This window comes from Primulina eburnea, chromosome 1 (genome assembly GCF_022965805.1).
Source record: "Primulina eburnea isolate SZY01 chromosome 1, ASM2296580v1, whole genome shotgun sequence".
Lineage (NCBI taxonomy): Eukaryota > Viridiplantae > Streptophyta > Magnoliopsida > Lamiales > Gesneriaceae > Primulina > Primulina eburnea.
In genome coordinates, this window is record NC_133101.1 from 61,877,595 (window position 1) to 61,891,689 (window position 14,095).

General features: G+C 34.4%; 1 protein-coding gene across 1 annotated transcript; it reads right to left on the reverse strand.

Annotated features, from left to right (window-relative positions):
- Positions 1-1,311: 1,311 nt before the first annotated feature.
- Positions 1,312-11,632, reverse strand: LOC140838135 (probable alpha-mannosidase At5g13980). Its single transcript, XM_073204221.1, has 29 exons — positions 11,163-11,632; positions 10,734-10,817; positions 10,549-10,637; positions 10,211-10,385; positions 9,865-9,984; positions 9,612-9,698; positions 9,454-9,525; positions 9,120-9,233; positions 8,165-8,265; positions 7,984-8,077; positions 7,730-7,897; positions 7,537-7,626; positions 7,229-7,294; positions 6,833-6,889; positions 6,352-6,568; positions 6,108-6,247; positions 5,845-5,910; positions 5,700-5,759; positions 5,541-5,612; positions 4,974-5,021; positions 4,761-4,880; positions 4,531-4,596; positions 3,297-3,409; positions 3,049-3,133; positions 2,734-2,844; positions 2,562-2,654; positions 2,416-2,463; positions 1,839-1,907; positions 1,312-1,745 (listed from the first exon to the last, which is right to left on the reverse strand). The coding sequence occupies exons 1-29, from the start codon at positions 11,364-11,366 to the stop codon at positions 1,527-1,529; spliced, it is 3,048 nt and encodes a 1,015-aa protein (XP_073060322.1). The 5' UTR covers positions 11,367-11,632; the 3' UTR covers positions 1,312-1,526.
- Positions 11,633-14,095: the final 2,463 nt, after the last annotated feature.

Genomic DNA, 14,095 nt, shown 5'->3' on the forward strand with positions numbered 1-14,095 from the left:
TCTTCAGGATGAGTTAGTTCTTTGTACAAGAGGTCGACGTACTCATTAAAATCAAAATATTACAGATGATTCCATTTTTGCGATAGTTGCTTACTCGACTTTCTATATATCGTCTTAATGCAAGATATAATAGCCACGCAAGAACACATACTGAAATCTCACTGGTTTCGGACAGGAGATAAATGTTCATCCGATAACTCGAAGTCAACAATTTTTTCCTCTCTTTTCTCATGAAATTTTTTTAAATGATCACGGAGAGTTTTAGAAATTTACCTGGCCATGGGAAAAATAAATATAAATGTAAACAACTAATTCAATAAATAATTTCCTAATGTAACACTACATCAAAATATCCAAAAGAAATTAAATCTTTAAAAATAAAATAAAAATATTAAATACCAATCGAATAATTAATATGATAAATGACATTAGATTTAAAAAAATTAAATTACAAGGTACAATAATGGGGGATGAAAATATCTTTTTGAGCATACGAAGAGTTACTTTGATTAAACTATTAATGATTAATAAATAATTAAGCATTTGTTCATAAATATAGAAAGAGAAAGATGTAATAGATTTCTAATTTTTGTGAAATTTAACCTTAATCCAGCTAGATTTTTTTACACGGTATATAAAAAAACCACCATATTTACATGTAGACTTTTGTAGAGTTTTTAAGAGTCAAGTTTGAATATTACATGAATTTTTAAAATTCTATAAAAGTTTACATTGAATATCACTAAACTTTTATGGAGTAAATAAAAATCTAGTTTGAATATCTATACACTTCTAAACTCCATAAAAGTCATTAAAAGTTTAGAACTAATAAACCCCGTAATTAACTAACCAAATCTTGGATTACTAGCTAATTCTGTATTTTAAAGGTCTGTTACAAATTTTTTAAGATATGATTCATTAATTTTTTAATTTTCAAATGAGATGATCGATTTATTTCGTACAAATACAACGAAATAATGTAATATAGAATGTCTCGATGTTATACCAAAAGGGTAGTTATAGTTTTTTTACAGAGAAAACTTCCCCTATGCCATGGACGAATTTTCTCACAAACATGATTACTCTTATCTATACGAGAGGCCGTATCAAAATCATTTATTTATGATAGATATGTCCCTGGAAGAATGTGCGTAGGCTGTGGGCATAAATTATGATTCAATTTCGGGGCATAATTTGCAGTCTCGTCCTGGTCCTTTCTTTATGTAAACAAAACCTATAGTCGATATTATTACTGTATTATCTATCTAAAATATTATTACTCTATTACATTTTTTTACTTTTTTAGAAAACATTTAATGTAATATAAACATACATAAAATACAAATAACACAACTTGTTTTCTCGGTTTTTATATGACGACATGTACGATTTCATGTCATTGTAGTCAATTTCAGACACCTAATAGCACAGCACCGACTTTGAAAGTTTTATTATTGACAGCATTTCCGAAATATTTAGTGTTTCCAAATTGATGAGCAGAGCTAAGTCAAATGCCTCTCAGACTCTCAGTAGAAGAAAACTTTAGAATTGAAGTCGATAATAAAGGTTCGAATTTCCATCGGCGCAAGCTCCACCACCAATTCTGCGGGATGTACGGGGCCTCCTCTTGGCCCGGGAGATGCTTGTTTATTGGAGCCGCCTTCTACTTTCCAAGATAGTCTTTTCTTCTCCATTTCCTCTCTTTCTTGATTAGAAGATAGACTCATTTCATGAATATCGTATATCTGACAAGAGGACATCGAAAAATTACCAGCCATGGCAATTAAAGAAAGATATTAGGATAAATGGAAAGAAACATGTACTTAGTGTTGTCTTACTTTCTTGTTTGGAAAAACTCTCTTTAATTCTACAGTGGTCATGACTGATAAGTCTTTGTCCTCGCCAACCTAATATAGAAATAAAATGTAAGGACAACAATTAGCATGTCGGTTGTAATTTGTAAACCAGGAGGGAAATCTAATCCCAAAATATCAGCCTCCCAACAATTAATCACCGTCCAAGTCGTGAAGCTGACGTCAGATCACGTCATCAACCTGCACACTCTAAATAGGTCTCATTCACCTATCAGTATTCAGCACATCCACCTTAATCTTACCAGTAATGTGGTACGGGCTACATTACTAACAGTGATCATGGTAGCCCTTTTACGGACACCTATTCTGCTAGGTCGACTTTCAACAAGAGCATAAACGATAACCCATAAGCCCCAAAGATGAATCCATATAAAATAGAACAATTGCTTGCAAAGATAAGAACGGTATGAACTCATGGCCCAAGATTGCATCTTTAAACAATCAACAAGGTTTGCATAAATAATAAATAATTTCTATCGGAGAAACTTAAAAATATCTCAAGGAAAATTGGGAGTATAATGCAAAATTAAAGAATTCAAACCTCGAATAAATGAGCTAATCGGAGTAGAACGGTTTGATCTTCAAGTTCCTGAGGCATTAGAAGCGACCAATAGAATTAAATCATTAATAAGTACACCCAAAGAGAAAAAACCTTGCAACCACCATCAGTTTCTGAGCAGATAATACCTGTAGGGTTAGTATGACGACGCTATCAGGAAGACTATAAGAAGGATCCATTGCTGTAAAGGTTGGTACGGGGAAATTTGTAAACTCCTCATCCTGCAAGTACATAAGCACGTTGTCTGAGTTAAAGATATTTACCATATAGGCAACCAAGAAATACAAATGTACAAGATACCTGCTCAGAAAAGGCTAAAAGGAATGGTGAGTATATCTCCTGTCCAAATGATCGACGCCACTTGGATCCCTCTCCTAGCAGATCAAACCTAAGATAGTACTTCCCTTGGACCTGTGAGAAATTTAGCAAGTAATATGAACAGATTGCATGCCAGTAAGAGTGATAGAATATGGAAGTGTGTGTTGATGGGAATGGAAGAGAAGTCGATTACAGTTAAATGTTATTTTACACATGTAATTCTTTCACATGAAACAGAACTTATTGAATAGGACAAAGATACTCGGGCAGACTGATCTAGGTAATCAAGATGCTTACAGTTAAACCCTCACACTTCTCAAGAATGCAGACTGTCTCATTTAAAGCCTCTTCAACACCTCTACCATCATCATAAAGCAATCTCCTACAAAACAAGGCTTGGAGTTGATTTCTCGAAGTGCAGTGTATAGATGACAATAAATATTCTTTTTATTTTTGCAGGAACGTTATCATGGCAAAGAAAAGATATCAAAAGTTTATAGAGATGAATCAGAATTATTGAAGAAAAACAAGAGCATAGCTACAACCTATGGAGCATCAACTCCAACTTCCCATCAGCAATACTCGATCCTCCAACTGATCTATCCACCAAGATTGAAAACTCGGTGGTTTTATCTTTGATGTAAATTCCAAGATTGATCTGCAAGAAGGTCCAACTAAATAATGAAGCAAAAACAAAAAAACAAACAAAAAAAAAAAGAATAACAACAAATGACCTGAGTTGAACTCCATAGTATTATTTCTGTGACCGATTATAATGGTTAAAGGTAGGTGTGAGAAAAACCGGATAAGTTCGGTTTACAATAAAAACTCGAACTAAATCAATACTATCGGTTTTGAAAAATTGCAAACCAAACCGAACCATTAATAATTAAAAACCAGACCTAGGTTTCGGTTCGGCTTGGTTTAGAAGACCAATTTTAAATTTTTGTTCAAATAATTTTTTGAGTATTTTAAAACATAATTTAAAATTTATAAACTAGCTATTATATTATAAATAAATAAATATCAATATGCATACAAATATTAAACAATTTAACATTATAATGTAAGAAAATGACATTACGAATTTCCTCTAAAAAATATAACTTCTCAAAATGAAGTAATTTAGCTTAAAAAAAAGTTCATCATCATCCGCCATTACACTTCAAAAAAGGAGAGATTTATCTTCGATGTCCTTTCAACTTCAATTTAAATCATTGGCAAACTTAAAATTTATAAAAGTAACATCTATTATCAATTTTCCATGATATTAATGATATGATATAAACTAAAAAATAAATAATATATTTATATATAATTGAAATATTATATGATTATACAAATGGTTTGGTTCGGTTTTGATTGGATAGTTTTAATAAAAACGTTCGGTTTTGATTGGATAGTTTAATAAAAAGTTTGAACTGAACCAATGTTTTTGGTTTTATTGATTTTAAAACAAATCCAAACCGTGATCAACTAAAAACCAATGGTTTGGTTCAATTTGGTTTCTGCTCACCCCTAGTATTGGATCTTATGCTATCCAGATATTCTGAAATTTGAGAAATTTTCTGGGATTTTACAGATTCCTGGTTAACCCATGCACGATCATTTTAAGACACAAGAATAACATTTTTTGAGGTGATCAACACAGTTGTCACGTCGACACTTTCAGATATTCCTGTCCTCGAGATTTTAAAGTAGTAGAAGTGCTTCAAAAAATTCATTTCAAAAAAACTAAATGAATATTTTCTGGAAAGTACTGCTCTTGAGAAAACTTACAGGATAGTAGTTTCCAGCAATTGGTTGGTTCACTTGAAGGTCCCAATCAGCTCTGTAGTCTCTGATCTACAAAACAAGACAAAAGCTTTAGTTCTACGCATTACATTATAAATCCCAATGATTAATTTCCAAGCAGTAATGCTGATGAGATTTATACACAAACACATCATTCCATGGGCCATGGACAAAAGATGATTTGCCCCTGGCAGAAATGAATGGATGCAACCCACCCGTTCAAGAAAATCACGCCCATTAGAGTCTGTATAAAATGTTTTGTTGTTTCCTACAGTTGACTTTATTTGAGTTACTATCTCCTTCCCAATTCCATCTTCAATGGGTATCGGACCAACCTGTGATGCCAGACATTATGGGTAGCTCGGACATTAGAAATTTAAACTGTTTTTATGATGAACAGCTAAAAGAACATATGAAGGCTGACTTACCATGAATTCAACCTCAACATGTTCCTTTTCCTTGTACACTCTCGTGATCTGCAGATAAGTATGTTGACAATCGGTAACAAAGAAATGAGAAATGGGAGTATTTTTGTTTCCAAGAAGGGTCAAGTCTCGGTTTCCCTAATTCCTCACAGGCGATGAACAATGCGCTAACATACATTTCTAAGTTTGTATATGTTTCTTCCATTTAAGCTTTTGCATCACATAATTGATTTCTGCATAATTTCTCACAACTTCAACTTAATAACCATCGGAAAATACTTCAAGATCCTAAATCAGTAAATTGTCAACACACATCAAAATAATTTGTAATGTATGCATCAAAACATATATGACCTTCATAATTGACAAACATTCAATGATTCATTACTCATAATTTGTTTTCCATACCTTGGGTGTAACTCAAACCCTAAATGAGATGAAGAGATACCCATGTGGAAGACATATAACGGGAAACCTGATGGTTTTGGAGATTCTGGTTTCTTTGGAGTGTGAATATCCCTATTATATTTATATAATTTGAGTAGAATAATTAATGATTCTCGAACTAACCTGGGATATCCATGAATTGAATGTCTGATGAACTTCATCAAACAGAGGTCCTCGAAAAACTGCAAGTGGAATCTGCAAAATAAGATAAACAATTCATTGCCTAACCGAGAAAACATAGATCATGCATTGAATGGTTGACTTTGAAGATAATGTATATACCTTTCCTTCGGGTTGTATTGGAAATGTGCCATTTGGGCGAAAGATATATGCTCCCGAGGCCTTTCGTAAGTAAATCAAATTTTCCATCATTCTCAAAAAGTATCACTTTAGGACAGAAAAATAAGGAACATATTGCTAATATTACCTGAGAATCTTTACTCCCATCATCTCCAGCATAATAACTGTATGATTGTTCCAGAGATATGTTCACCTATATCATACAATATGACTCAAGAACATTTAAATTTACAGCAAAAGATTAAAAAAAGGAAGGTCAGCAGGCTGAAGTTCAGGCAAGGTTACATCTACGAGGACGAGTAATACAGCAGCATGCATTTGACCAAACATAATTAAAAGACAGAAAGATGTGAAAGGACAAGCCGATGTGGGCATTCCTATATGGCATACCGAGCTCCTGCTATTAATATATTGCGTAAGCTTCCCATCAATTCCCGAGTATAAAAGCTTCAAGTTTCCTGAACCTACTTGAACATCACTGATTTGACTTCCATCAAAAGGGTATGAAATTTGTTCTACAGAGGCTGGAGCTGCGTATGTAACAATGTAGCCAACGGAATAAATTGCAATTACACCCTGGATTAAGCAAACATCATTTACTAAATGATAAAAATCAAAAAATTCTGCTAAAGACCTGCCAACTTTCCACTTGATATCACATAAGTGCTGAAACCCAAAGGCTGAACAGTTGCTGTAAATGCGAGCCAATACACGGGAATGCTGGAGGATTTGCCCACATAAGCACTGGCATAGAATTTCCTAATGTCTCTTGAGGAACCAACTAAAGGAATAATCTGTGACACAATCACTTGTCCATTGGAATCAAGAACAGTGACATTCTCATCGATAACCTGCATCGAGGTAATGAAGCAAGATGAGATCACACCCAGTTGACCATCTATATAAATGCAATATATATGCATTCATACACAAATACAAATACTACACACACAGATGCATATAATTGAGAATTCAGTTAGAATGTTTTTCGAGAAATCGTGAAACAATTAGCATCCAGAATAAACCATGTTTCATCAAGAAGAATGGATGAGTGAAATCTTTTAGATTGATCTGAGTTCACCTCATTAAAAATGGAAAAGAACGCAACTACTCACAGGAATTCTCACAACATCTGTTCTTCTCCAACCAAGAGAGTTGTAGACAACCACCACCTGCGGAAAGTAAGATACTTTAATAAAATATTGAATTCTAACACCTCCGCCCCCTCATTAAGTCTACCATTTTCCTTTACAGAATGTCTTAAATAATTTTTCAATTCCTAAAATGAAAATTTTCTTCATAACCAGCACTTTTAGTTGATAAATAAGCATTCTAAAATTTTACTTCATTCTCATCTGAAAATCCAAGGCACAATTGTAAACTCAGACATGATGAATGGAATACTGCAGACAACTGTTAAAGGAGGCCTGGAAGATGATTCACGATTTCCCACAAGTGAGAGTTAAGTTCCTTCTTGCAAAAGGCAGATCATGAGAAATCATTTCACTTACTAGTTTTTTCCCAAGTGAAAGATCAACTTCTGTTGGAGGGCAATAACTTATGTTCAGAAGTGGGCACTGGAAAGAAGATAAGATATCAATTCCCATACATCTACGTAGAAGATCACTTTAACATAAGCAAAGAAAGAAATCTTCAAACATTGAAGCGAGTAAAAAAACACAAACCGAATATGAAGAAAATGGATTTGATGCAAATTGAATGCAAAATGTTTTTAGTAAGAAACTATGAACACTAATAAATGCAATTCCAAGTTTCACACAGAAAGAAATGGGAATATGGAAAATGCTCAAGTGCCTGCCTGCAGGAAACTTGCGGTTGGACTTTTGCATCTGGAAGTTGACGAAGATTCTGTCAAACAACCAAGTGAATTTGCAACAACCTCCTCTGCCTGCATGTATTGTAAATTGAACACATTAACTTGGATCACGATTCGTAAGTGAAGGGAGTCAACTTTTCTGACCACTAAGACAGTAATTTGAAAAGGGCTTCACCTCCTTGTAACCAATTGAAAGCCGTTTCGCATAGTCATTAGCCACATGTTGCTTTTCAGTACCAGAAACTGCATCGTGATGTTGGGCAAGGGCCAATGCATCACCTAAAGAGTCAGTGTTGGGACCTGATTTATTTCTTCCTCTAAAAAATTCTAACTGTCTTGCTGCCTAATAAAGCATACAAGTATGGTGAGATTTCAAATTCAAAAAGATCCCATCAGTAAAGAACCTACACAATTACATTCATAACATACCAAATAGTAGCCACTCATCATTCTGACATATCTTTTGATGGCAGGCCTGCTTGTGAAATATCCAGTCCAATAAGCATTTACACGGTCTGCGTATCTAATGCAAAAAAATGCATGAATCGTCAATCTCATGAAATGGTATAATTCCTTAGTGTGATAAGCATACGACGAAACTTAAACTCACGGTAAAAAGTCATCGATTTTAAGAGGCCAGGACTCATTTAAAGAATATTTGGCATCGGTATACAAAGATGGGGTTGAATAAAAAGCATTGACACGGCCATCCTGCAAGAAAGGTAAAAAAACGTTAGTCGCACGAACTAAAACAAAGACAGTTAGCAGATTCATCCAGGAAAATGGTATGGAAAAAAGTTTTAATTCTAAATTCCTCAAAATCATGCTCCATTGCCATTCAATTATGAAATGACTACAAGTTTGAAACAGATGTAACGTATTATTGACAAAGCTTTAAATGCTAAACCATAAAGAATGCCAAAACTACCAACTAGATATTTTCAAGTAATAAATATTCTTTGCTAGAATTATTAATGCCCCAAATCATGAGATTGATTCTATCAAAGAGTGACCTGTTCAATTTACAGCTAGGAAAAAATTGTTTATGGGCATTAATCATGTCAGCAGCAACCACAATTTCTAGCTGCCTAGTCTTAAAGCTTACCTCTCTGATCCCTGTTTATCCATCCTCATATGAAACATATCGCTTCCTATTCGATCTATATCTTTAGAATGCAACATGCTCCAACTTTTCTTTCACATTTTTTTTCTTCAATTTGAACAATTGAATTCACAGTTTTGCGTTCAACTTCAAGGAAAACCACAAAATCAAATAATGTATTCTTGAATTATATTTGGTGATATTATGGTGATATTTTAAATGATTTGTACGACTCAATTGAGAAAGATTTTCTACGGAATTTGTTTCCAAGATATTTTCACTTATACATAGAAGGTAGAAGGTGATACTCGTGTCAAGGTAAGCATGATTAACCAGTGTTTTAGTCCTTTGTGCATGAAATAACGGACATAGGCCTTTATTAGCGATCATCAAAAAGTCCATTGTTGAGTTTCTTTCTCTCTTTCTTAATCCATCTCGTGATTAAATATTCAAAAATACTAACTTGATTGACATAATGAATGAGCTTATCCATGTTCCGAAACCATGTGTGAGCATATTGATACTTGAAATCTGTTCCCATAGTCCACATGACATGATTTGATCGAGTAACATTAGCCTGTGATTAAAAAAATCAAAGATGGTAAGAATAATTGTTTTCAGTGGTTCCATAATACAAAAGATCACGACAGTCAATCTTGAATCATTCGAAAACATGAAGGGAAAAAAAATATTGCATCTTTCAAGTATAATAATTTTTGCAATAACTGTCCCAGCATAGCTGTCCAATAAATAGCAAGTTGGTAAAGCAGGAAAAGAAAACTTCAGAATCATTTTACCTGTGCGAGTGCAGCAGCTACAAAATCATTTACGCGCTCTTGGACATTGTAATCGAATAAATTGATGTCATCCTTCAGTCAGAGAAAATATATTATATGCCATTACAATCCATGTGGACAAGTTTCAAGGCAGGCATTATATGCATTTATAGATGTACCTGGACAATAGGAGAATCGTCATTCACTTCAAAGTAGAAACCAGTTGGAGGCTCGTAATTCCCAGCATAGAAAGCACCTGCAAATATCTGAATAAGACATAAGTTTGGAGACTTAATTTTCAGAGTGGTACATAAGATAATGAACAATCAAAAGAGAAAACTAAACATAAAACACCTAGGTATAAACACTAAAGAAAAAAATATTAACTTACGCATAAATGGTACAGTAAAAATATTGGAAACTTTAAATTACCTGAGAGGATGAACCACGACTCTTGGAACCATGCCAAATGACCTCGAGCGTCTTATCATCTCTTCGTTTAGCTCTATCTTGGTAGTCAATGCGACCAAAGAAAAGTGAGTCAAATCCAACCTAAACCAACAGGATGAATGAGATCAGTACGATATAAGTAAGAAAATCAAGCACTGATTCTGCATCTATCAGGTATAATTACATCCCTTCCACTAGATGAATGTTTTATCAATGGCGCTGCAAAAGTTACTCAGTACAAAAGGTGATGGATAAAAGAAAAGGCTTGAATGATGATTCCGGAGTAATGGGAGGACCCTACCCTAAGAGCACAAATTTATAACAGTACCTCTGCCCCTAAAAGGTACGCCTGCACAGCAGTATGTCCAAAGGGGTCAATTTGCCAACCGATTCTAGGAGCCACGTCAAACTCTTCCTTTAAAAATCGATGGCCTAGTGTAGTCTGATCTATCATGTCAATGTAATGAGGAGCCGCCTCATCATGCATGCACATCCCACCATTTCTGCGTAAGTAAAATTTGCGGGGTGGGGTGTTGAAATAAGAAACAGAAACACCTTCTGTGATATTCTTGTAACTAATAAGTAAGACGTTTTCTATAAATTCCATAGATCATGTTAACTCTTTATTCGTTTAAAGAACCAGTAAAGGTGAAAATTAGTCGGTACATGAATTCAAGTTGACCCGAGTTTACAAGCTTTTTAACTGTATCCTGCATTGTTTCGCTCTGCTCCCTCCACCAACGCTGGAAAAATGCCTAAACAATAGAAAAGGTATGACGGCAACGTTCATTTCAGGAACAATTACATAGAGATGATCAGATGAACAAACACAAAAGGGCGGAGAGAATTACCATTTCAACGTAAATGAATTTCCTGTTTTTATCAGCCAACAGTGCCGGGATTAGCGAATCCAAAACATTCTGTACACATGCTCCCTACACAACACATGCAACTAATTTCAACTCACGAACTCTCCAACATAAAAATCCATCCAATTCCAAATAAAGCAGCTTATCGGTGGTGAACAACTGTCCGAGGCATCTAGTGGAGTAGAGCGGCGGCGCAGGATGGCAAGATTGCGCGAATTGATTTATTTTGTTTCTAAGGTAAAACTCACATTTTAAATTTTTAATAAAATCTGAAAAATATAATTCATTCGGACAAATGTCGTCTCGCCCCACTGGTCGGCCATGCATGTATCGCTTTGGAAAATGTAAGTTTCAAGTTTCCACATAAACACAATAAGAGTTCAACTCTGAATTTACGCATAAGAAGAGAACCTGGATTGAATTATTCGATCCAACATAGTACTGATCCACAGTCTTCAACCAGCCGACATCGTCATGCGTATGAGGAACCAAATGAACATTAAGCTTTCCATCGACTATACCTTGCGAAGTATTGTAAACCATGAATTTACAATCAACCAACGCATGCAGTAAAACCACAGTCAAAACTCCCCAAAAAACTCGTAAATTCGCCATCGCTGAAACTGAAGCAGCCAAATACTGTTGTATCCAGCACCAACCAGTTCGAATAAATAGCCAGGAAAATATACCTAAATCAGACGAGGCCGAAACGGCGACAATCCCAATGAAGAGATCGATAATCCGATTTTGTTTGTTAACATTTGTCCATGGAATTTGATTTGGGTAAAGAACAAAGCTGAAGTTTTTGTAATCTGATGACAATGATCTGGAAATCTGTATAATATGTGTGGGGGAATGGGAGTTTGAACTTTTGGAGTGTGACTCAGGTCCTAGTGTCAAGTTTATCCATTTTGACGGGTACGAACCCGGGTCAATATTATCCGTTTTAGAATATCCGGGTTTTACATTTTTCATATAGGTAAGAATTCCGATGAGGTAAAATTTGGGAGTCGAAAAAATAACTTTTTTAGGTTTATTTTCTATTTTCATATTTGTTAGGAAAAAATTACTAACATTTAATTTTTTCTTCTCCTTCTATTAAAATCTCACAACAATCCAAGTCTTTTTTTTAAAAAAAGAAAAATTTCTTCCACCCTTTTTAATTCCAAATCTCAACTTCCAAATTAAGTCTAAAGAGAAGATGTATTTTATAGGTCAATATTAGGATATTTTAATTCAAACAAAAGAAAACGAACAAATACAATCGTTATTTAGGAAAAAACATTAAGCAGAACTAACATAAGAACAAGTCATTGAGTCAAGGCACTACAAAAAAACGGGTGGGTTGACGACGGTTTTATGAAAAAACGTCGCTATAATAGCGAAGGTTTTTCATAAATCATGGCTAAATTAGCGACAAGTGCACTAAAACTGTCGTCTACAAAGGTTAGCGACGGATTACTAGGCTCGTCGCTAACATAGCGACGGTTTAACTTAACTCAAGCTAATATTGCGACTGTTTAACCCATTCCGTTGCCATTTTTTGCAACGGTTTTATTTATCGTCGCCTTTGGCGACGTTAAATTCAGGTCCGTCGCCATAAACATTAATTAATTATTGTATTTATAGATTAGCGACGGACATGTTTTAACCGTCGCTACATAGCGACGGTAATCTTAGCTCAACCCGTCGTCATTTGGTCACGGTTATTGAGAAACTGTCGCTATGTGAAGGCGATGCCACGTTCGGTTACGGACAACTAAACCGTCGCCTAACGGTTGTAGCGACGGTTTTAGCGACGATTTTGACCGTCGCTAATCCCGTGTTTTTTTTGTAATTGAGGTATGAGCTACCATGTCTATTTGTCGTCACAAAACAAATTTGAAAAGAAGATTTGTGATAATGATATCTCCGCGGCTTTATATAATTGTTCCAAATTCTTTAACATTGCGTTTGGATATAAAAATTTCAAATTTATAGATTTCGTGGTTAACAATAAAATAATAGATCAAATTCTAAATTCAGTACTATTTATTTACACATTAGTTAGATAAAATAAAATGAATTTTAGATGATTCTATTATTGGGTGAATTTGAAATTCATCCTTATTAACATAAAATATTATATAAACATGAAAATAACGGATTTGAAGTTTATGGTGTACGATTTCCTATATGTTCACATATGACCAAAATTCTAGATTAACAAAATTACGGGACCAAAAATGCATTTGTTTCAAAAATAGAATACCAGTACTGGTTTTTTATTTTATTTTATGACTCATTATAACGTTTTCTATGCTTGAGCAAAGGACTTGAGCATTTCATAAGATCAATTCAATGTTAGGATTAACTGGAATAATTCTTGACATCTGGATTTATGTTCTGTTTTATGGGTTTTGAAGAATTCCCTGGAGTGACAGGACAATATCAAGATTAGTATTACTGGATTTCACATTTTCCCGGACTGTAATTGATCTCTAAAACTCCAGGGAAAAATATTTATTGGAAATTATTTTATGATGGTTCGATGATTATTCTGAAGGATACTCGTCACACTCGGACACTCGGTCAATTATTCAATCACTTGTCAAAAGTAGCTTAAACCCACGAAGGATTTGCAAGGAGAGTTCTGTGTTTTCAGTGTAATCAAAACACTGAATTTACGTGCCTGTTAATGTCAAGAGTTTAAATTTTTTCCCATAAAATGAGTGGAACTTTCAGTTGGCAAAAGACCTTGAATTTTTTTCTCAGCATGGTACTTGCAAGTCAGCGAGCACGAAAGATGTCATTCTTTCTGGTAAGATTCTGATAAGTTTTGTGAAGTGTTTTGCTATAAAATTCAAAATCAACTTTAATTTTACAAATTTTTTTATGTGTCCATATCTTTGCCGTGATTGTCGATTATTTTAATCATATAACTACATGGTCTGAAGTCTTGTATACTTCTATGGCCAGTAATTAACCAAACTGTTCGATTATATTATTCATGTCTCACCCTCAGTTATGATATTTGTAGTTAGAATTGCTGAAATTGCTTACATTTGTTTCAGCGCATCGTAATTATCATCTTGCTGTCTCCCTAATGTCCTTTTGCTATGATTTGAAACAAAAGACGCCTCAATCTGAGAAGAAGAGAAGGAAGATCACGAAAAAAGAGGACAAATCAGCCGCATAAGTTCTCCATATTGCTGATCCCTAGCTCAAAAAACACGGGAGCATTGTCCTTGGTCCCAAAATTTTCTCGAATAGTATACAGCTTGGACATATGTATTCTAGTTCAATATTATTATTGCAATTTGTGAATTTGTGAACCGGTTGTATATATATATATATATATATAT